We start from the raw sequence: 25,013 nt of genomic DNA on the forward strand, positions 1-25,013 counted from the left end.
GACTTCAGGAGGATATAGACAGGCTCGTGGAATGAGCAAACACATGGCAAATGAAGTTCAACACAGAACAGTGGGAGGCATTACATTTTGGTAGGAAGAATGAAGAGAGACAATTTTGAATGGTATGCAAGAACAGAGAGACCTGGCGGTGTTAGTGAACAAATCTTTGAAGATGTTAACAGTTAATAAAGCACATAGAATACTGGGCTTTATAAATAGAGACAAATACAAAAGCCAGGAAGTTATGCTAAATCTATATAAAGTACTAGTTCGGCCCCAGCTGCAGTAGTAAGCAGTAAGATCTTGGAGAGGGCAGAGAAGAGATTTACTAGTATTGTTCCAAGGATGAGGGATTACAGTTACGTGGATAGTCTGGAGCAGCTGGGGTTGTTCTCCTTAGAACAGAGAAGCCTAAGACGGGATTTACTAGAGGTTTTTAAAATCATGAAGGGTTTAAATAGAATAAAGAGAAACTGTTTCCAATGACTAAAGGTTCAACAACCAGTGGGCACAGATTTAAGGTGAGTGCAAAAGAACTAGAGGCAAAAATGAGTAAAAACTTTTTTATGCAATGACTGGTTAGGATTTGGAATGGACTGTTAGGGTGGTGGAAACAGATTCAGTAGTAAGGGAATAGTAACACATTCAAAAGAGAATTGGATAAATACTTGAGAAAAAACTGCAGGGATATGGAGGAAGAATGGAGGAGTGAAACCAACTATTTCTCTTTGAAAGAGCCAGCACAGACTTAATGGACCAAAGGGCCTCCTTCAGTGCTAAACAATTCTATAGGATTTGCACCCAGCTATGACAGTAAGGTTTGACTCATGCACTGGATTCCATGAAATAGTTACAATATACAAGAGCATGAGAAAAACCATGTCCACCTACATAAAAAAAAAGCCTATTGCAATTTGTTATGCTGTGTAGTGCAATACTAGGGGAGATACAGTAACCTGCTAATCGGTGGGATTCTACTACACATCAAAATCAGATTTTTCTTGAATTAGATGATATAGACGCCTTTGAGGAGAAACTAGATAAGTACTTGAGGTACTGAAGTAATTGAACCTACAAAGCTACGGACCAGGTGCTGGAAGGTGGGATTAGATTGAGCAGCTAGTTTTTTTTTCAGCCGGTGCAGACACGATGGGCTGAATGGCCTCCTTCTGTGCCGTAACTTTTCTATGGTTCCATAACTACATTGTTTACTTACGGTAGTAGGTTCATCTCATCTTGGTCAGTAGATTTAGTGGAAAGGAAAATGAATGGCAAGTAGCCACATAGAGCATAAGCAGTCACACAAATTCAGAGCTGAATGTGAAAGTATATTTTGTTGCAGTGCTTCACAACTGGAACTTAAAAACGTATAGGACCAGAAACGACAATTGCAGTCCATCTGAACATCCCAGTCTCTAGGAAATATTATAAACTCATGTAAGCTCTCATAGGCTGTATGATTTTTCACCAGGCACTTACCCAACTCTTTCAAGTTTGCTATACAATCAAGGTTCCTACTTATGTGGATGCAGGATTGAAAGATTCTCAACAAGCTTCCTACCAGTGTGGCTGGACATTCTCTTTACAATGACTCAAAGTCATAACATTGCAGACTATCTGAAATGTTGTTGCCACTTGTGTAATGCACATTATCTTGGTTCTGGGACTACAGGTCCTGCAATTTCAGTCCGAGTGCAATTAAACAAAAAAAAAATCAAAAAACAAGGAATACAAGAAGATGAAAGAGTAACAGTAATAGCACAAGCAAGAAACATTAAGTTATCGTTAATGCCACAAATTTTTCCTGCACATGCATACCAAGAATAGGAACAGTTGCATTTTAAAAACAGTTAGTTTGAATATCCCTTTAAGGTGCACAAATTTAGTTATAAAAGAATGTGCAGAGAAAAAAAGCCAGAAAATTCAAGAAAGAAAGTGTTCAGTCTGTAGTTTGCCTGATTGAGATACAGGAACAAATGTCAAGCAGCAAGAAGGTAGTCCGCATTACTGTGCTTCATGTAATTACAGTATCACTTTAGCAAACCAAAGTGCATCATATTAGATATAATAAACTGCTCAAACCACAAAAGTGTGGGAAAAAATTCTTAATTCACTGTATTTCACTCACAACATATAACTGCCGCCATATACTTGACCATTCTCGAAGGGTTGTAGTAACTTCTTGAACCAGTGGAAGCTCATTTGGTATAACTGTTTCATGTGGCCTTGAATGAAATATAGAACAGTATGATTATATTCTGATTTCCAACTTAGGCTTTTGTTCTCCCCCACCCCCTTCAGAACATTTCTATTTTAACAGCAAGATCAGAATTCATAGAAAAGGGTACATCTACATCTTATTAAAAATTGTGTGTGCACGCATTGTGTATATACTTTCTTTCCATAAACTTTACTTCCTGATGTCATGGTTTCTCTCATCTTTTTTCAACATTTAATACTGAAGTTGCCAATATCAACATATTCAATTTCATTATGTAAACTGATGCCTGTAATTCCTTAATGAGCCAAAGCAATCAAACTGATTTTCAAAAAAAAAGATATATCTCGAAATAAGGCTTTAATCAAATGAAATTTCAAATTAAAAGCAATTTCAATACAGCATTAAATTTGCCCGTTAAATTGACTCGTATTTTCATATCTTCATTCAAGTTTCTACTGCAAGGCCATAGCCTAACTCAAAAGCTTGGGCTTAAACTGGATACTTTTAGGTTATAATAGTTAAGTAAAAGGTTTCAATCAGATCTGTGCATTCAAAGCACATGTAATTTGCCAGAGTTCCCAGCAAGCACTCTGGACACTAATACAAACAAAGGGGCAAATCTTTTCATCCTCTCAGGTTATGAGGATCTCCTTGCTTTACTGGAGTTTTCACATCACGATTATATAAAATTTATATAAATTATCAATACTTGTGCTTTTCTGTTATGAATGCCTCACAAACAAGAGGAAGAGGAAGCACTGAACAGATAACAAAGGGAGAACAGATTGTTTTTAAATCAACCACTACTTTCAGATTCCAGAATCAGCAGCATCACAGATATTATTCGGCATAACACTGCTGTTCCTATTGAACTTCCAACTCACTGAACAAAATCACTACTAGTTTACTTCAATAACAAAAAAGCAACTTTGCCAAGAACTTGAGGAAGGTACCAAAAATGGAGAGAAGTACTTCTCTCATTGGTTAGGGAAGGGGAAACAGATGATAAACTGAGCTTAGCCTGCCATAATTCCAAATGAACCACTTCAGAGATAAATTGAAAGAACCTACAAGTAGAATGCAGCTAGAGGTGAGTTCATGGTAATAGCTACATTTCAATAAATCAAAATCCAAGTTTAAACAAAGTTCTGTCAAAAAAACACAAGTGGAGGGACATATTTTTGGGGCTATGGAGGAAAAGGGGAAACAAGTTCTACCGCATTCAAGCTTAAGTGAGGATATCACAGTTCGCTGTTTTGTGAAATTATAGAGACAAAGATTAAACAACAGTCTTCTCCTGTTAATCCAATATAAGAATTGTTATCCAGCAGTTTGAATTAAGCAATTGAAATATAGCACCAGAGGCAATTTTTGGTCAAAATCTTAAGTTGCTTAACTCAAACTGAAGAGTGGACTATAAGTCTGTAGACTCCGCCTAGAGCAGAGAAAATGGTCATTCCAGATTTCAAATCAGCGCACTCCTCCAGCCTCGGACATAACACAATTTATTAAGTATTTTAATATTCAAATATTAACGTTCAAAACTCAACCTCACGCAAAAAAGACCCACTACCGTAAAGAACCTTTTCTTTCTTTTTTTTTCTTTTGGGCCTCCTTATCTCGAGAGACAATGGATACGCGCCTGGAGGTGGTCAGTGGTTTGTGAAGCAGCGCCTGGAGTGGCTATAAAGGCCAATTCTGGAGTGACAGGCTCTTCCACAGGTGCTGCAGAGAAATTTGTTTGTCGGGGCTGTTGCACAGTTGGCTCTCCCCTTGCGCCTCTGTCTTTTTTCCTGCCAACTACTAAGTCTCTTCGACTCGCCACAATTTAGCCCTGTCTTTATGGCTGCCCGCCAGCTCTGGCGAATGCTGGCAACTGACCCCCACGACTTGTGATCAATGTCACACGATTTCATGTCGCGTTTGCAGACGTCTTTATAGCGGAGACATGGACGGCCGGTGGGTCTGATACCAGTGGCGAGCTCGCTGTACAATGTGTCTTTGGGGATCCTGCCATCTTCCATGTGGCTCACATGCCCAAGCCATCTCAAGCGCCGCTGACTCAGTAGTGTGTATAAGCTGGGGGTGTTGGCCGCTTCAAGGACTTCTGTGTTGGAGATATAGTCCTGCCACCTGATGCCAAGTATTCTCCGAAGGCAGCGAAGATGGAATGAATTGAGACGTCGCTCTTGGCTGGCATACGTTGTCCAGGCCTCGCTGCCGTACAGCAAGGTACTGAGGACACAGGCTTGATACACTCGGACTTTTGTGTTCCGTGTCAGTGCGCCATTTTCCCACACTCTCTTGGCCAGTCTGGACATAGCAGTGGAAGCCTTACCCATGTGCTTGTTGATTTCTGCATCTAGAGACAGGTTACTGGTGATAGTTGAGCCTAGGTAGGTGAACTCTTGAACCACTTCCAGAGCGTGGTCGCCAATATTGATGGATGGAGCATTTCTGACGTCCTCATTACTTCATCAAAAAACTCAATGATGTCATTCAAATTTGATTTGTCCTTAACAAATCGGTGCTGGCTTTGCTTTATTAATCCTGACCTGTCTTATTCTAAATGATACTTCCCACTGCTGTATCTCTCTATGACTCTAAATGTTTAAATTTTAACTTCTGAGAGACAGCTCTGCTTATGTGTATTTGGATATGTGCAAAGCTTGCTCTTAAATAAGACAATTGATGTTTTGGTTTATCTGAAACTGAAAGTGCAGCTACTGATCTCAGGCAGGTAGTGGAAACAACAAATTGCACTTATATAGCGCCTTTACCAGAGTAAAATGTCCCAAGGTGCTTCACAGGAACATTGTAAAACAAAATTTAACACTAAGCCACATAAGATATTAGGTTAGGTGATCAAAAGCTTGGTCAAAGATTTGTTGCGAATTATGAAATATTCCTTTTAATGTTTGCCATTGCCCACCTACTGTTATACCTTTTAATCTAATTCCCCAATCTACCTTAGCCAACTTGCCCTCCATTCCTCTCTAACTGGTTTTCTGTAAGTTCAATATTTTAGTTTCAGACTTAAGTATGTCACTCTCAAACTCCATGTGAAATTCATCAGATTATTATCACTCCCAGAGGATCCCTAATTATGAGATTATTAATTAACCCTGTTTCATTACATATCTTCCCTGGTTGATTCCATGACGTAATGTTCCGGAAAACTGACTCAAGTACATTCCACAAACTTGTCCTGCAAACTGTTTTTGTCGATTTGATATGTAGAGCATGTATGAAGATTAAAGACATCCACAATTATTGAATTGCCTTTGTTACAAGCTCCTCTTATTTCTTGAGTAATAGTCTGCCCTAACGTATAGCTGTTAGGAGGCTATAAACTACAGCCATCGATGTTTTCTGACTCTTTGTTGTTTCATACGTCCATCCATTCTGATTCTACATTCTGCTCATCCGAGTCAAGATCCTTACTCGCTGCTGTCCTTATGTCATCCTTTATTATTAGGGCTACACCACATCCCCAACACCTTTCTATTGTGTCTGGCTTTTCAAAGCTTCAAGTACTGTGGAATAACCTGGAATGATTAATTCCCAACACCCTGGTCACCATTCAACCACTTCTGTGTAATGGCTATTAGATCAATCTTATTTATCTCTCTTTGTGCCATTAATTCATCATTCTTATTGCAGATGCTTCGTGGATTCAGATAGAGCGCCTTTAGTTTTAACTTTTACCATTTTTCCCTTGTTGCATGCTTCTTAACTTTATAAATTTCCCTTCACTTGAACACGTTACTGGTGATAGTTGAGCCTAGGTAGGTGAACTCTTGAACCACTTCCAGAGCGTGGTCGCCAATATTGATGGATGGAGCATTTCTGACATCCTGCCCCATGATGTTCGTTTTCTTGAGGCTGATGGTTAGGCCAAATTCATTGCAGGCAGACGCAAACCTGTCGATGAGACTCTGCAGGCACTCTTCAGTGTGAGATGTTAAAGCAGCATCGTCAGCAAAGAGGAGTTCTCTGATGAGGACTTTCCGTACTTTGGACTTCGCTCTTCGACGGGCAAGGTTGAACAACCTGCCCCCTGATCTTGTGTGGAGGAAAATTCCTTCTTCAGAGGATTTGAACGCATGTGAAAGCAGCAGGGAGAAGAAAATCCCAAAAAGTGTGGGTGCGAGAACACAGCCCTGTTTCACACCACTCAGGATAGGAAAGGGCTCTGATGAGGAGCCACCATGTTGAATTGTGCCTTTCATATCGTCATGGAATGAGGTGATGATACTTAGTAGCTTTGGTGGACATCCGATCTTTTCTAGTAGACTGAAGAGACCACGTCTGCTGACGAGGTCAAAGGCTTTGGTGAGATCAATGAAAGCAATGTAGAGGGGCATCTGTTGTTCACGGCATTTCTCCTGTATCTGACGAAAGGAGAACAGCATGTCAATGGTCGATCTCTCTGCACGAAAGCCACACTGTGCCTCAGGGTAGACGCGCTTGGCCAGCTTCTGGAGCCTGTTCAGAGCGACTCGAGCAAAGACTTCCCCACTATGCTGAGCAGGGAGATTCCACGGTAGTTGTTGCAGTCACCGCGGTCACCTTTGTTTTTATAGAGGGTGATGATGTTGGCATCGCGCATGTCCTGGGGTACTGCTCCCTCGTCCCAGCACAGGCATAGCAGTTCATGTAGTGCTGAGAGTATAGCAGGCTTGGCACTCTTGATTATTTCAGGGGTAATGCTGTCCTTCCCAGGGGCTTTTCCGCTGGCTTGGGAATCAATGGCATCACTGAGTTCCGATTTGGTTGGCTGTATGTCCAGCTCATCCATGACTGGTAGAGGCTGGGCTGCATTGAGGGCAGTCTCAGTGACAGCATTCTCCCTGGAGTACAGTTCTAGGTAGTGCTCAACCCAGCGGTCCATCTGCTTGCGTTGGTCAGTGATTATGTCCCCCGATTTAGATTTGAGGGGGGCGATCTTCTTGATGGTTGGCCCAAGAGCTCTCTTCATGCCATCATACATTCCTCTGATGTTTCCGGTGTCTGAGCCCAGCTGAATATGACTGCATAGGTGTTGCCAGTAGTCGTTTGCGCAACGCCTAGCTGTTCTTTGTGCAGTACTTCTGGCTGCTTTAAGTGCTGCGGATGTTAAATCGCTGGGGGCTTTCTTGTAGTTCAAAGCCAGAATAGGCCAGGAACAATTAACAAAAACCAGTGGTCAAATGTAGTGCCATACTGAATTTCAAGTTCTCAATTGTACCTTGGGGCTGCACCACAAATATATTACATTACTATTTTTTCTGTATTTCAAAAGGTATGCTTCTTTTTAGGGAAGTTATTCAATTGTTCCCAAATGCGAAGTAACATAGTAAGTCTTGTTCTTAGTATCAGCCGTGGCTCAGTTGGTAGCACTCTTGCCTGAGTCACAAGGTTCCAGGGCTTGAGCACAAAAATCTATGCTGACGGCATGTAGGGAATGATGATGGTGCAGTTATATTGCTCGCTGTTGTCTCTAGGCCACCAATTAGTGGGAAGGATATAGAGGAACAAATCTGCAAGGAAATTACAGAGAGGTGCAAAAATTATAGGCTAGTTATAATGGGGACTTTATATATCCAAACAGACTGGGATGGTAGCAGTGTAAAGGGCAGCAAGAGGCAACAGTTCCTAGTGTGTGTTCAGGAACATTTTCTACAGCAGTATGTTTCCAGTCCAAGAAAGAAGGCACTGCTGGATCCAGTTCTTGGGAATGAGGTGGGCCAAGTGGATCAAGTGTCTGTAGGAGAACATTTAGGGGACAGTGATCATTGCATCATAAGATTTAGGCTGACTATGGAAAATGTCAAAGAACGATCCAGAGTAAGATTGATTAACTGGGGGAAGCCAACTTCAATGGGGCAAGAACAGATCTGGGATGAATAAACTGGAGTTAGAGGATGGCAGGAAAAACAGATGAACAATAAGCTACCTTCAAAGAAAAGATAGCTCAGGCACAGTCAAGGTATGTTCCCTCGAAGGGGAAAAGGGTAGGGTAAACAAATTCAGAGCTCCCTGGATGACAAAAAAAGATAGAATTTAAGATTAAGAAAATGTGCGCTTACAACAGATGCCAGATAGAAAATACTATTGAGAACCAGGCTGAATATAGAAGGTTGAGAAGGGAAGTGAAAAAGCAAAGAGAAGCAAAGAGACAGTATGAAAAGAGGCTGGCAGTTAACATAAAAGGGAATCCCAAAGTTTTCCATACACATATAAATAGTAAAAGGGCAGTAAAAGGAGGACAGCAATTTCTGAACCTCAGACAGATTCGGGGTTTTCCAGCGGGTTCCAACTTTTTTTTTCATAAAAGCCCGCCGGAAAAGGTAGTGGGGGGGGGGGGGGGGGGGGGGCGGGGGTGGCAGCGAGGGAGAGGCAGAGAAGGAGAGCAAGAGCGAAAGATCAAGATCACTCCTGACAGATAAACTTCTATCCGGAATACTCCTTATCGCTGCCAGAAGTGTGCGGGCAAACTTGTGCAAGCAAAAAATGCCAGGTCTCTCACTAAATCAGTGTCCAACATAGTGATGAGAAACTGAGTCAATAAATTAATCTTCTCATTTAAAGCTTCTTCACAAAAATGTACATTTGTTGTTGTTTTGATTAATGGCAAAATAACTTTTTAAATCCTTTATCTTTCCGAAATAGTCTCACCGACCCCCTATCTAAGATAAAAATTGTAATGTGGCTCCCTGCACAAAAGGGTTGGACAATCCTGATCTTCAGAAAGCTGGAAGTCAAAATTCTTAGATTCAGTTTACAGAAACCTGCTTTAAAATTTCAGAGTGTCACAACGAGCAATGTTCGCAATAAGAAATGATTGCAGCTGCAAGACATATGTGCAGATTCCACAATCTAATTGCACTACACAATCCATCTCAGTGGCACTGGGAATATCTGCGGCAAAAATTTTGATTGTTCGCCTTCGGAGTTTGTACTAAGCTGCCTCTAAGGGACAAACTACAAGTCACAAGTTTCCATAAAAGCAATCAGACAGCATGGAACAGCAAAGTGTATTATAAAATCCCTTCAGAACATTTGTTAAAAATCTACATTTTCCCCAAACCTCACCAATGTTTCGTACATAAAAAGTGTGAATACATATTTTTAATTTCGAGAATAAATCTAAATGCTTCATTTTGAAAGCATTCTTTTTCATAAAGCACTATGTACTAACAATTGACGCAATTTACTTATAGCAATAATCATAGCATACTCTACAAGACTGTCAGAATACAATGTGAACGTCCTGAAGATCAAAAACAAAAATTCTAATTTCAAAGTCACAACATAACTAAACCAGCGAAATCTAACAAAATAGTTTGTAAACAGACATTTTCAAATCAATTTAAAAGTACTTGCATAAAGCATAAAATACATTATTCAGACCAAGCTCAATACCTACAAAAATGTCTTCGGACGAATTTTTGTTTCCCCCCCCCCAAATCAAGGTATTACCACATGGGAATGCTTATTTGATGCTGAAGGATGCTCAAAGCCGATTACATTTCTAGCCTTTGCCAGTTCTGATGAAAGGTCACAGTCCAGAAATGTCAACTCTGTTTCTCTCTCCACAGATACTGCCAGGCCTGCTGTGAATTTCCAGCGCTTTGTTTTATTGCAGATTTCCAGCATCAGCAGTATTTTGCTTTTAGTGATGAATATTAAATGTTGGGAAAAGGATCTTTTTGCTCTTTACACATGTCAATCATCAAACATATTAGAAGATTTTACAGTTGCTCCAAGATAGATATTTGCAGCACAACAAACCGCCATTTGGTCCACCATGTTGTCCCCAGCTCCTTGCTACAGAAATGCAAAACTAAGCCCACTGTTCTACTTCAAGTAATTCTCCACTTTCTCCCCATAGCCCTGCATCACTACCACTCTCCAGCATTCCATGTTGCAACAATCCACAAAGAAATTTCTCCCACCCTTCTGATGTTACATTGTTGACTCCTTACCAATAATTCCACAATCTTTCCCTATTTATTCTATAAAATTTTTTAATCTGTTTTAAAATTCCATATTTAATCTTTTTAGTCTTCTTCACTCAAGTGTTACAAGATCTGGTATCTCCAATTCCGTACTAGTTCTGTATCTCTAGCATCAACCTGGTCAATCTATGATTGTGAGCACTCTATAGCTGCAATGTCCTTTCTATAATAGAACATCCAAAACAATTCAGTTATCGGAGAATCACTGGCTAAACACACAGCCATCAGGACATCTTAAGGATAATATTGTAAGCACCACCACTTCCCCCATCCTGCTCAATTGCAGCCACTCTAAATTTATATTCATTTTCCCTAAAGTAATAATTTGTTATACATCCCAATTCATTTTAAAAGTAGTTGAAAAGTAGGGCAACACAGTGGCGCAGTGGTTAGCACCGCAGCCTCACAGCTCCAAGGACCCGGGTTCAATTCTGGGTACTGCCTGTGTGGAGTTTGCAAGTTCTCCCTGTGACCGCGTGGGTTTTCGCCGGGTGCTCCGGTTTCCTCCCACCGCCAAAGACTTGCAGGTGATAGGTAAATTGGCCATTGTGAATTGCCCCTAGTGTAGGCAGGTGGTAGGGAATATGGGATTACTGTAGGGTTAGTATAAATGGGTGGCACAGATTCGGTGGGCCGAAGGGCCTGTTTCAGTGCTGTATCTCTAATAAAATAAATAAATAAGATATCTCAGCTGTTATTGTAAAATGACCATTATACATAAATCCAACGTTATTTGTATATGACTACCTCAATTATCTTATTCACAGAACATACACCCTTTAAAGTCCTCACATTGGTTTTTGCACCCAGGAAAACATCAGACATCATTAGCACAACAATAGGAAGTAGGCATGAGGTGTAATAAGTGAGAACAATGTTGCTTTGTAAAGACGTTTATTATTATAATGCAAAATGATTCTAAGGATACGAAAAAGACTATTTGGATTCTGTATCTCACCCTTTGCCTTCAACTGTTGCTTCCTTGAGCTGAATGTATGAAGCAGGAAAAATACCCTGTAAGAAAACAATGTTTAATTAGAAAAGTGGCATTTTGCCATCAGAAATGGTAATTATATTAATTTTCAGATTTTAGAAAATATTTCGGAATTCTGCCAAGATTGATGCATACAATAATATTTCAGATTTCCAGCATCTGCAGTATTTTAGATTCTGCCCCCAGTCCTACACTAGAGCATGGCTACCCAACCCAAACCCGACAGGACCAGACGACATATGTCGGGTCAGGTTGGGTCTCTCTTCCGGGTCCAAAATTCAGGCACGGGTCACGTTGGGCTGGACATGGACAGAGATTAGGACAAACCGAAATCAGAGGTGAGAAGAGTGGGGGGGGAAAGGAGGGGAAAGAAACAGCTACAAGTTCCGACATAAAGCACCCAAGTGAAATTAACCCAACCCCTTACACTCTGAAATCTATCAAGTCCAGGAGAAACTGACAAGCCCAGGGAAGATACCAGTAACTGCAGTAAGTATAGAATCAACTGAGCTCTTGCTTTAATCTATATTTGGGCCAAGGATTTAAAATTAATCAGGAAATAGGGAGATTAAACTTCCCAACCTGAGTTCACCGCAGAGATTTTTTTTGCTAATGACATCGGAACTTGATAGAGTTCAGAAGATTGTGCGTTACAATGCATGGATTCCTGAACTGGATCCTTTTTCCCCACGAGTGCTCAGGGTCGCGGTGCCTGCGCCTGTCTGAAATCAGTGTCTGTTGTTTTTGTTTTAAACGTTATGATGTTAATTGAACATGGGTACATCAACAACTGGCATCTGTACTCGATCACTGGTCTAAAGCCTGGCTAGCCAACCAAACCCGAATACATGTGTCTGGTTCGGGTCGGATCGAGCATTTTAAAAAAATTTAAAAGATCCGGGTTCGGGTTTTAATTTTATACCCGAGCCAGGCTTTATCCTACACTACCCAAGCAGCCGAATTAATTTCTCACTATCTACCCAATCTGTTCCCCCTAATATCTTGAAAACTTCAATCAAATCATCCCTTTAACTTTCAAATTCCAGGGAATACAACCCTGAATTGTATAATCTCTCCTTGTAATTTAGCCCTTGGATTCCAGGTATCATTTTGATTAATCTGCACTGCTCTCCCTCCAAAGTCAATATATCATTTCTAAGGTGTAATGCCCAGAACTGCTCACAGAATTCTAGGTGTGGTCTAATCATGGCTTTGCATAGCTGTAGCAATTTCTAGTTCATATTTAAATTTAAAATAGTAAAACAGACATTTTTACATCCCATTCACCATAAGCAAGTCATTCATTTACAGTCACAAAATAAAGTAAATCTTTTTGCTCACAAAAAAGATTCTCGAATTTTTGCCTTTTTTGTTTAAGAACATAAGAGTGATTTTAACTCCTTCCACCTAATGGAAACAGGGTGGCAATAGAGTTAAATCAAGGTGGCTGACTTACCAACCTGTTCCTGTTCTCCACAATTTTAATGGCCTTCTGGGTTGAGCAAACCAGTGGCCCTCCTGAATCAGGTGGGAGCCTCATTAATCTATGTAAATTAGAATCCTATGATGTATATAGGGCCTGGATACATTCTAAAGGACCTACTATGTGATGCCTTCACCACAGATGCTCTGCTCAGTAAAACCTGGTGGTCAAGAAGAAGCATCAAAAAATGTGTTGTTGCGAGAAGCAGCAGTGACTCCTCAGGCTTTAAAATTTTGTTTCCCCCAGTCCTACCTTTCTGCCAACAGGTCTTACCTCCAGATTGCTCAATATTGCACTGACAAATTGCAACCTGCTGGGGCTTGCTGCTCACCAATACATCTTACCCAGGCTCAGCCCTCAAAATGAACTGACCCTGCCTCCCACCGGAGAGATCAGGCAGCCAGCCCAACAGCTAAAATCACCTCTCTCATTCTGCAGTTCAATCTGTTTATAATTAGGGTCACTGGTTTACAGTGATTAAATCAAATTATGTTAGTGCATAAAATTATGTAATTTTAATGGACTGAACTACACAATATCCTTTTTTTTGTATGACAGTAGTTTTGACCAAGGGAACTGTCATCAAAACTAATCTGTGGAAACATTTCAGTGAGCAAGTGGCAGATCTATGGAAAAGACTCCAGAGGGTAGGGGTCAACAACCTTTCTTTTTAAAAAACAGGAGAGCCTTTTTTTAAAAATTGCTTAAAATAAAAACTATTGGGGGCCGCAAGATGAAAATTCAACATTCTAAATGGCCAAGTGTCTCTGGTAGAATGCGTACTTGCATATAAAATAAAATACATGTCTTGAATTTACGCAATGGAAAAAAATCAAAATTAAAACAGAACTCGAGTTATATTTTTTGACGTTTTTGCGTCTTTCTTTTCTGCGTATCTCCAGCATATGCATGTTCAGGTTTTATGCGTCAATTTGCATGAATTATGTATAAGCATGTTCAGAAAGAAAATGCAGAAATGTTGAACCATATTAAATTAATAGAAAAACAGCATGTTTCAACTGCGAATATAAAAATAAGAAATTTACATATAAAACTGAAAATGTTTTTGTCTGCGTTTTTATAATAGATCTGGTGATAAATGGATTTACTATAATTTTGTCAAGTAAAGTCATCATTAAAACTAATTTTAACTTAGGATTCATAGAATTAAGAATTTTTTTGGCTATTCATTCTCGTGATAAAAAATAACTTCGAATAGCACATTCTGAATCCATTTGCGGCTCAGATATACTAGAAATAATGGTTGCTACTATACAACCGGTTCCTTGAACCAAAGGCGTTATCTATAATCAGGGTATAGCTATGCCATTCGAACAGATTTATTTGGAGTATGATGATGTTTCTCATTAAAATCATTTGAAACAGCAAAGTGCAGCATAATGATTGGCCTTTTATCCCCAGAATAAAACCACTGTCCTTACTTTTCTTAATTTTTTTTTTTAGGTTTTTTTCATGATAATGCATTCCAACTGGAAAAGATTGGGAGCCGCAAAGGAGATGTTAGAGCTGCAGGTTCTCCACCCCTGCACTAGGAGATGATGGAAGCAGATTATGATTCAAATGCAAATTCTACAGATTTCATTCAGAAAACCATGTCTTGAAATACGATATGAGAACGATGCAGTTTGAGCGAGAACTAGGCCAAGTACATTAACCCGAGAGGAAAAGTGATGAGGAAAATTAGATTGCCATAGAGATATGGCAGTTAACATAAAAGGGAACTCAAAAATCTTCCAACAGCATCTAAATAGTAAGCGGGTAGTAAGAGGTGGGGGGATGGGGCCTATTAGGGACAAAGAGGGCGAGATATGCTGAGGTGCACAGGTCAAGGCTAGAATACTTGAGTACAATGCTGTCAAAATATTGGTAGAAGCAGAGATGGTAGAGGTAATGGATGGGGTAAAAACTAATAGGAAGGATGAACTGGAAAGGCAGGCTGTGCTTGGAGAGGATAAGTCATTTGATCCAGAGATGGCTTGCATCCCAGGTCGCTAAGGGAAGTGAGGGCAGAGCTAGCAGAAAGGCTTGCCGTAATTTTCCAACCTTCCCTAGATACGAGGGAGGTGCCAGCGGATTGGAGAGTGGTTAATGTGACACCCTTATTCAAAAAAAGGTGTAAGGACATTCCTAGTAACTGCAGGCTGGTCAGTTTAATATCAATGGTGGGCAAGGTTTTAGAAACAATAAATTAGGGGTGAAAAAAAAAAATCAACAGGCACTTGGAGAGGTTCGAGTTAATGAAGGACAGCCAGGACAGATTTGTAAAAGACATCGCACTTGACTAATTCAATTTAATTTTCTGATGGAGGGATGTGAGGAAGAACTTTTTTTTTTTACACAGCCAGTGGCGCTCACTGCCAACAGGGTGGTGGACGTGGAACCAATGAATGATATCAAAAGGAAACTGAATGGGCACTTGAAGGAAATAAACTTGCAGGACTATGGGGAGAGCGTGGGGAAATAAGACTGATTGAATTGCTCCAGACAGCTGGCATTGATTTGATGGGCCAAACGGCCTCCTTCTGTTCTGTTATGACTGAGTAATTTGGAGACACGACATATGCGAAGTGTAGCATGCTTCATGTGGCCAGATGGATCTTGGTCTTTTTACGTCTCATAATTCCTTCTAACACATCATTGCACAATTCTCTCAATGCCCGAACAAATAGCTATGTAAATCCCATAACATATATATGTTTATATAAACTTTAAATTGCTCACCTTTCTGGCTTTGCGTCGATGTGTGTATCCTCTATACCAACCTAAAAATAAAAATAGTGTTAAATATAGCTAATAGTGAAATTGTATTGATCATTTGAGTCTTTATTTATGCAGGATATCTGAATTTAGCTTATGGTCACTTTCAAATGGATAGGATTGATTGTTTAAGATAAACAAAGCACAAAGGAGTTGTAATAAAAGAAAGAATCGAGGAAATTCACCATTGCTGTTGTTTTGAATGGGGAACAGGAGCTATTATAATCAAGTTTAAGCTGTGTCAGTGAGGTTCATGACACAAATGGTACACAAAAAATTTGGCACAGCATAAAAAAATCAGCGAAGCTTACACCAAAATTTCCTAGAACATCTGTACTAGAATAATGGTATACGCACTAGATGCGCTTTCAGAAAAATCTAAAAAGTACTCTCTGGTCACAAAATTAGGAGACATACCTTTTAAGATGTACAGGTTATGTTTGCTTAAAATATGGATACTGTAGGAGTGAGTTTTTTGTAAAAGCAACATTTCCTTGGTGGCAAAAGGAAAGAATGGGGACAAAAAAGGTCAGCTAAAGGTGCATTAAATTACTTCCTTTACAGTATCAAGCACTACCCCACACTTCCAGTTTTTCCCACTTATTTTAAGCCGGAAACACAAAGATACTGAATGCATGCACATGTTGGTGAATTGTTCACTCCCTCCTCCAAATTCTAAATTTTGACTGCATTAGGGGCGGCACAATGGCGCAGTGGTTAGCACTGCAGCCTCACAGCTCTAGGGACCCGGGTTCAATTCTGGGTACTGCCTGTGCGGAGTTTGCAAATTCTCCCTGTGACCGCGTGGGTTTTCGCCGGGTGCTCCGGTTTCCTCCCACCACCAAAGACTTGCAGGTGATAGGTAAATTGCCCCTTGTAAATTGCCCCTAGTGTAGGTAGGTGGTAGGGAATATGGGATTACTGCAGGGTTAGTATAAATGGGTGGTCCTTGGTCGGCACAGACTAGGTGGGCCAAAGGGCCTGTTTCAGTGCTGTACCTCTAAATAAATAAAAATAAAAAAATAAATTACTGCAAAATCTGCAAAAACCATATGGCCAGCAAAAAGAGAGAAAAGGCCTGTGGAAAGAGGCAAAGCACACAGGAAAAAAAAAAAATTTTTTTTTTGTAAATTAATCAGTTGTTTTCAGGCCAACCGTTCCAGATGATCAGCAGGAAACAATTCTATTTGAACAACTGGAAAAAAAGGTGACTGCTAACCCTATCCACTACAAGCACACTCTGAACCAGTCTTTCAAAGGATAGAAGTGGTACCAATCTACAAATTGAAAGCACAGATCGACTTATTTGCCATCCGTGGACCGCATTGTCAGGAACCTGCGATCGACATGTTGGCGACCCCTGTGTCGGATTAATGATCAGCAGAGATGAGTTCAAATCCTGTTAATTAATAAATCTGGATTAAAGAGCTAGCATCAGTAATGGTGACCAAGAAACTATAGTTAAAAAATAACTTTAAAAGCAAACTACACGAAAAAAACAAACTATCTGATTCACTTTTTTTTTTAAAAAGGGAAGGAAATCTGTCGCCCGTACCCTACAAACATACGAATTAAGAGAAGTAGGCCACTCGGCCCCTCAAGTCTGCTCCGCCATTCAATAAGATCATGGTTGATCTGATTGTGACCGCAACTGCTGCCTACCCTCGATAACCTATCACCCCCTTGTTTATCATGAACCTATCTACTTCTGCCTTAAAAATGTTTAAAGACACTGCTTCCACTGCCTTTTGAGGAAGAGAGTTCCAAAGACTCATGACCCTCAGAAAAAATTTCTCATCATCTCGGTCTTAAGTGGGTGACCCCTTATTTTTAAAAACAGCGACCCCTAGTTCCAGATTCTCCCACAAGGGGAAACATCCTTTCCACATTCACCCTGTCAAGAATCCTCAGGATCTTGTATGTTTTAATCAAGTTGCCTCTCACTCTTCTAAACTCCAGCGGTTACAAGCCTAGTCTGTCCAACCTTTCCTCATAACACAGCCCGACCATTCCAGGTATTAGTCTAGTAAACCTTCTCTGAACTGCTTCCAACGCATTTACATCCTTCCGTAAATAAGGAGACCCAATACTGTACATTGTACTCCAAATGTGGTCTCACCGATGTCCTGTATAACTGAAGAATAACCTCCCTGCTTTTGTATTCAATTCCCCTCGCAATAAAAGATAACATTTTATTAACTCTCCTAATTACTTACTGAACGTGCATACTAACCTTTTGTGCTTCATGCACTAGGACACCCAGATCCCTCTGCATCTCAGAGCTCTGCAATCTCTCACCATTTAGATAATATGCTTCTTTTTTATTCTTCCTGCCAAAATGGACAATTTCACATTTTCCCACATTATACTCCATTTGCCCGATCTTTGCCCACTCACTTAACCTATCTACATCCCTTTGTAGCCTCCATATGTCCTCTTCACAATTTACTTTCCTACCTATCTGTCATCAGCAAATTTAGCAACCATACCTTCAGTCCCTTCATCTAAGTCATTTATATAAACTATAAAAAACTGAGGCCCCTGCACCGATTCCTGTGGCACACCACTCATTACATCTTGCCAACCAGAAAATGGCCCATTTATGCCTACTCTGTTTCCTGTTAGTTAGCCAATCTTCTATCCATACCAATATGTTACTCCCTACACCAAGAGCTTTTATTTTCCACAATAACCTTTGATGTGGCACCTTATCAAATGCCTTCTGGAAATCTAAGTACAGTACATCCACCGGTTCCCCTTTATCCACAGCATGTTACTTCTTCAAAGAAGTCCAATAAATTGGTTAGACATGATTTCCCTTTCACAAAACTATGTTAACTCTGCCTGATTACCTTGAATTTTTCTAAATGCCCTGCTATAACATCTTTTATAATAGCTTCTAACATTTTCCCCAAGACATATGTTAAGCTAACTGGCCTGTAATTTCCTGCTTTCTGTCTCCCTTCCTTTTCAAATAAAGGAGTTACATTGACCATTTTCCAATCTAAATGAAACCTTACCCGAATCTGGAGAATTTTGGAAAATTAAAACCAACGCATCGACCATCTCACTAGCCACTTCTTTTAAGACCCTAGGATGAAGTCCATCAGGACCCGGGTACTTGTCAGCCCGCAGCTCCAACAATTTGCTCAGTACCACTTCCCTGACGACTGCAATTTTCTTGAGTTCCTCCCTCCCTTCCATTTCCTGATTTACAGCTATTTCTGGGATGTTACTTGTATCCTCTATATTGAAGACCAATACAAAATACCTGTTCAATTCATCTGCCATATCCTTATTTTCCCTTATTAATTCCCCAGACTTACTTTCTATAGGACCAACGCTCACTTTGTTAACTCTTTTTAAGTATCTATAGAAACTCTTACTACTTATTTTTATATTTCTAGTTATCTTTCCTTCGTACTCTTTTTCCCTCATTCTTTGCTGGGGTTTTTTCTGTCCAATCTTCTGACCAGCCATCCATCTTTTCACAATTATATGCTTGTGAATCTAAACCCAAAGCAACATGCTTACATTTAATTGCCCTCTGAAAAGGCCTAGCAAGCCACTAGAAGAAATAAAAGAAACACAACCACATCAAACTGGGCACCAGACACAACAGTGGCACATATAGCCCATTCAACCTGCTAAGTCCACCTCACTAACATCTGGGTCTTGTGCCAAAATTGGGAGAACTGTCCCAGACTAGTCAAACAACAGTTTGACATACTCATACCTTTCAGCCAATGTGCTAGATTCCTCCATCTCCATCCGGAGCTGCAATCATCTCCAGCCAGAACTACTGAGTAGATGATCCATCTTAGCCTCCTCCTGAGATCCCCACCAGCACAGAACTCAGTCTTCAGCAAATTTGATTCATGCCATGTGATATCAAGAAACGGCCGAATGCACTGGTTAACAACATCCCGGCTGCAGTCCTGAACAGTTGTGCTCCAGAACTAGCCACACCTCTAGCAAAGCTGTTCCAGTACATCTACAACACTGATATCTATCCAACAAAGCCCAGGTACGTCTTGCCCACAAAAAAACATAGGACAAATCCAATCTGGCCAATTACCATCCCATCAATCTACTCTCAATCAGCAGCAAAGTGGTGGAAGGTGTCATTGACTCGGCTATCAAGCGTCACTTACTCACCAAACAACTTGCGCACCGATGCTCATTTTGGGTTCCGCCAGGACCACATGGCTCCAGACCTCGATTTAGCTTTGGCCCAAACGTGAACAAAGAAGCTGAATTCCAGAGGCAAGGCAAGAGTGACTGTCCTTAACCTCAAGGCAGCATTCAACAGAGTATGAAATCAAGGAGTCCATGTAAAAATGAAGTCAATGAGAATCGGGGGAGAAAACTCTCAACTAGTTTAAATCATATCTAGTGCAAAGGAAGATGGTGTGGTCATTGGAGGTCAACCATCTCAACCCCAGGATATCGCTGCTGAAGTTCCTCAGGATAGTGTCCTAGGCCCAATCACCTTCAGCTGCTGCATCAATGATTTTCTCGCCATCATAAGGTCAGAAGTGGAGATGTTCACTGATGATTATAGGGTTCAATTCCATTCAAAACTCCTCAGATAATTAAGCAGTCCTTGCTAACATGCAGAAAGACCCGAACAACATTCAGCCTTAGGCTAGTAACATTCACGCCACAGAATTGCCAAGCAATGACCATCTCCAACAAGAGAGTCTAACCACATCCCCTTGACATTCAACACCATGACCATCACTGAACACCCTAACATCCTGGGGGTTACCACTGACAAGAAACATAACTGAGCTAGCCACATAAATACTGTGGCTACAAGAGCAGGTCAGAGGCTGGATATTCTGTGGCAAGTATCTCACCTCCTGACTCCCCAGAGTCAGTTCATCCATCTGCAAGGCACAAGTCAGGAGTGTGAGATAGAATACTCTCTACTTGCCTGTATGACTACATCCAACAATACTGAAGAAGTCTGACACCCCCTAGTACAAAGCAGTCTGCTTGATTGGCACCCACCCACCACCTTAAACATTCACTCTTTCCACCACCGACGTACAACAGCTGCAGTGTGTACCATCTCCAACATGCACTGCAACAACTCACCTAACCTTCAACAGCACCTCCCGCAACCATGATCTCTACCACCCAGAAGGATAAGGGCAGCAGACGCATAGGAACACCACCACCTTCAAGTTCCCCAAGTCATACACCATCCTGACTTGCACATATATTGTTGTTGGGTAAAAATCCTGGAACTCTATACCTAACAACATTGTATGAGTGCTTTCACCACACAGACTGCATCAGTTCAAGAAAGCAGCTCACAACCATATTCTCAAGGGCAAATTATGGATGGACATTAAATAGTGCCAGTGACACCCACATCCCATTAATATATAATAAAACAAAATCTCTACTAAAATGATTTAAAATACATCAATAGAGGCTATTTCCAATATACTAACACTAGCAGCCTATTTCTTCCTAGCAAATAAAGGGCCAGCTTAAAGTAGGAAGAAAGATACTGAACAAAAGATGTTAATTGAATTGCCCTTGAAAGTACAGGGAACGTGCTCTAGCAGTAATATAGATCCATTGTCTAGAAGCTGCAGGTTTGAAATCAAATACAAAATCTGTAATACCTCCAGCCTTTATAGGGTTGGCCTGAGGATATGGTACTGTAAATTTTCATACAACATGCTGTTTTGAATTTCCAGAGGGAAGCTGAGGGAGATAGCAAATTGATTATGAACATGGCTTAGACATAATCCCTTGCCCTCTGTAGTTTTCATAGTTCTATTTGGATCATCCACAATATTGCTGGCTGTATCCTAGCTCACATCATCCCATTCACCCATCACCTGTGTTTGCTGATCTACGTTGGTTCTTGGCCAACCAATAGCTTGATTTTAAAACACTCATCCTCATTTTCAAAATTGCTCCATGGCCTCATCCCTTCCCATTCTTGTAACTTCCTCCAGCCCCACAACCTCTGCCTTCCCCCAAAACTGGCCCTTTCTGCATCCTTCATGACCATGCCTTCTGTTGTCTCGGCACCGAGCTCCAGAATTCCCTCACTAAACCTCTCTCTTCTCCTTTAGGACGCTCCTTAAGACCTAACTCTTTGACCAAGCTTTTGGTCACTTGTTCTAATGTTGTCTTCTTTAGCTCCATGTCAATTTTTGCACGATTATGTTCCTGTGAAGTACTTTGTGCGATTTTATGCGTTAAAGGTGCTATATAAATGAAAGTAGTCATTCTTGGATATACTGGCCTGGATTGTGCAGTGGTAATGGCAGCAGAGCTGTTAGCATTCGCCGTCATTACGCCATTGAAACTGACAGCAACTTCGGAAGTCCAAACATTCACAGAATTATGCAGAAATCCAGAAGTTGTTGTCAGTGATTCATGCTTCCCCATAGGATGCACTATTGAGGCACCCCGGACGGCAATCAATGGGAAATCCAAGAATTGACGAGAACTTCCACTCTTATTCTGTTAGTCTCGTTGCAAAAACACTTGAAAAAGTTACACCTTATTGAATTAGGTGTAAATGGGTTTTTAAACAATGTAGTAATTTCATACCCTAATTTAGTTTAGAGATACAGCAATGAAACAGGCCCTTCGGCCCACCGAGTCTGTGCCAACCATCAACCACCCATTTATACTAATCCTACACTAATCCCACATTCCTACCACATCCCCACCTGTCCCTATATTTCCCTACCACCTACCTATACTAGGGGCAATTTCTAATGGCCAATTTACCTATCAACCTGCAAGTCTTTGGCGTGTGGGAGGAAACCGGAGCACCCGGAGGAAACCCACGCAGACACAGGGAGAACTTGCAAACTCCACACAGGCAGTACCCAGAATTGAACCCGGGTCGCTGGAGCTGTGAGGCTGCGGTGCTAACCACTGCGCCACTGTGCCACCCAGTGGCCCTGAAAAGCTAATTTTATATTTGTGGAATGTCAAATTTCTCCATGATATAAAAAAAATTGCATGTTAATATTTTTAAAGTTTGTTCATATTGATATTTTAGCTTCTAGTTAAATACAATCATTTATTTCACTATTTGGAAATTTAAATTAAATAGGCAAAGGATAAAGTTTGCTCTCTGAGAATACTTCATTATGATTGGCCGCATATCCTGTTTGTTGACAGCACTGTTGCCATCACCTGGAGATCCCCTTGACTTGGCAGCCATCTAAAAAAGGGGAAACCACACCACGGAGATCGTTAGATCTTTGCGGGCAGCTTTCTTTGACGCAGCGGCAAGCACTGTCGCTTCACCACTGACCGCAAAATTCAACCCACTGCCTTCTACCCAAGCTCAGTTTCCCTTCTTGGTTTTGCTCAATTCTGTCCCGATTTAGTGCTTCATATCCCAACTCCATAACTGTTCTTCCAGCTTGGTCCAATATTATCTAAATCGCATGTTCTGAGAGCTCCAGTCTAACATGCATTCTGTAGCCTATTCCTTCATAAAAGGAAAAAATGTAATACTAGAAAAAAAACTGCAGAAATTTCAAGGAGAATTATGCTGTCCATAGAAAAATCAGTTAACAGTATGGCACAGGAAAAATTAGCTGATGAGTAATAGACCTAGAGGGAACCACGTCAAAATTTGAAATGGATACCAAAATAGGAAATAATTCTTTAGACGATCGAAGGCAATAGCAACGGGATATTGATTAAATATGGGAATTACCTGTGAAGTGGCAGATAGAATTCAACATCAGTAAGTACGAAGTGGTAAATTTTCGTACAAAAAAAAAAAGCCAGCAGTAATTAAACTCAGAATGGAACTGGGCAATGCCATGGAAGAGCAGAGGGATCTGTGGGTATCAGTTCACAGAACATTGAAGACAGCACCTCTGATTGATAAGGCTGTTAAAAATAGTTAATAGAATTCTATGGGTTTAGCTCAAGAGATGTAGAATATAAAAACAACAGAGGCAATGATGAGCAGCATGAAACCTTAACAAGACTTCAGTTAAGAGTAATGTGTGCAGTAGTGGGCAATTGGTACCATTATCAGACAAGTCAGCCAACCAAGTAGAACCAGACAATAAAATTTAAAATGGTGGAAAATAAATTTAAAACAGATGTTGGAAAAAAATCTTTATTTAACTGATCTAATTTTACAGATTCACAGAGAGTGGAGATTTTGAGCGCAACGTTGGATGCCCCTACATCCCCACACCACCCACCCCCCCAACCCCAGGATTTTCAGGCATAATACTCTGATTGCACATAGAGCAACAAGAACACTGTCTTCAATATGCACAAGTCCCTTTTGAAATGTGGTAACTAAAGCTCTACCACGTCCTCCAAATGTGTTCTAAATAGTAGATTCCCAAACTATCGCATATCACATTTGTTTTCACAATGTGTCCCTAATCAGCTGTGGCTCAATTGCTAGCACTCTCACCTCACTTAGGTGGTTATGGGCCCAAATCCCACTCCAGAGACCTGAGCACAAAAATCTGGGCTGATACTCCAATGCAGTACTGAGGGCATGGTGCATTGTTAGAAGTGCCATCTTTCAGATAAGACAAACTGAGATCTCGTCCACTTTTTCAGATGGGTTATTCTGAAGAGGAGCAGAGGTGTGGTGTCCTGGTCAATACTTATCGCTCAAGGTCACTAAAACAGATTATCTGGTCATTAGCACATTGCTGTTTGTGGGAGCTTGCTCTGCGCAAATTGGCTGCCGCATTTCCTACATTCCAACAATAAAACACTTTGGGATGTCCTCAGGTCAAATAGGTGCTGTATAAATTTTTTTTAATTTTAATTTAGAGATACAGCACTGAAACAGGCCCTTCGGCCCACCGAGTCTGTGCCAACCATCAACCACCCATCCATACTAATCCTACACTAATTCCATATTCCTACCACATCCCCACCTGTCCCTATATTTCCCTACCACCTACCTATACTAGGGGCAATTTCTAATGGCCAATTTACCTATCAACCTGCAAGTCTTTGGCGTGTGGGAGGAAACCGGAGCACCCGGAGGAAACCCACGCAGACACAGGGAGAACTTGCAAACTCCACACAGGCAGTACCCGGAATTGAACCCGGGTCGCTGGAGCTGTGAGGCTGCGGTGCTAACCACTGCGCCACTGTGCCGCCCAAATACAATAAATAAATACAAGTACTTTTTCTTTAGATCAAAGGAAAATCCTGCAGGGTCCATAGATCTCCTTGTCCAAATTCCTAATGTAAATGTTTAGAATAATTTACCAGATACGGTATAATCAAAGACATTAGAGATGTTCAAAATGTAGTTGGTTACCAGCTTGGGAAAGTCAGAGTACCAGAACAAGAAGCTTCAAAGGGCTGAATCGCCTTCATCAACTTTTGCTTATATTCTAATAAAGTCTTTATATGAAGGTGCTGTCAATTGTGTGGAAGTGACAATTGTAAAAATAATGGGTTTTATGCATTAAAATATATTACTGTTAGTTGCAGAATATTATGATGGACCTTGGTTGCAATGCTAAATCATTTAACTGGAGTATT

The 25,013-nt window shown here is 40.7% G+C and overlaps 1 protein-coding gene across 2 annotated transcripts in view; it reads right to left on the reverse strand.

Annotated features, from left to right (window-relative positions):
• dock1 (dedicator of cytokinesis 1) overlaps positions 1–25,013 on the reverse strand; it is a 744,225-nt gene that overhangs the window by 660,842 nt on the left and 58,370 nt on the right. For both annotated transcript variants that reach the window (XM_068052738.1, XM_068052739.1), the window contains exons 3-5: positions 15,444–15,484; positions 11,183–11,238; positions 2,129–2,225 (exon numbers count right to left, since the gene is read on the reverse strand). In XM_068052738.1, coding sequence (XP_067908839.1) covers positions 2,129–2,225; positions 11,183–11,238; positions 15,444–15,484 — 194 coding nt within the window. The remainder of the gene's footprint in view (positions 1–2,128; positions 2,226–11,182; positions 11,239–15,443; positions 15,485–25,013) is intronic.

This window comes from Heterodontus francisci, chromosome 20, assembly GCF_036365525.1.
Source record: "Heterodontus francisci isolate sHetFra1 chromosome 20, sHetFra1.hap1, whole genome shotgun sequence".
Lineage (NCBI taxonomy): Eukaryota > Metazoa > Chordata > Chondrichthyes > Heterodontiformes > Heterodontidae > Heterodontus > Heterodontus francisci.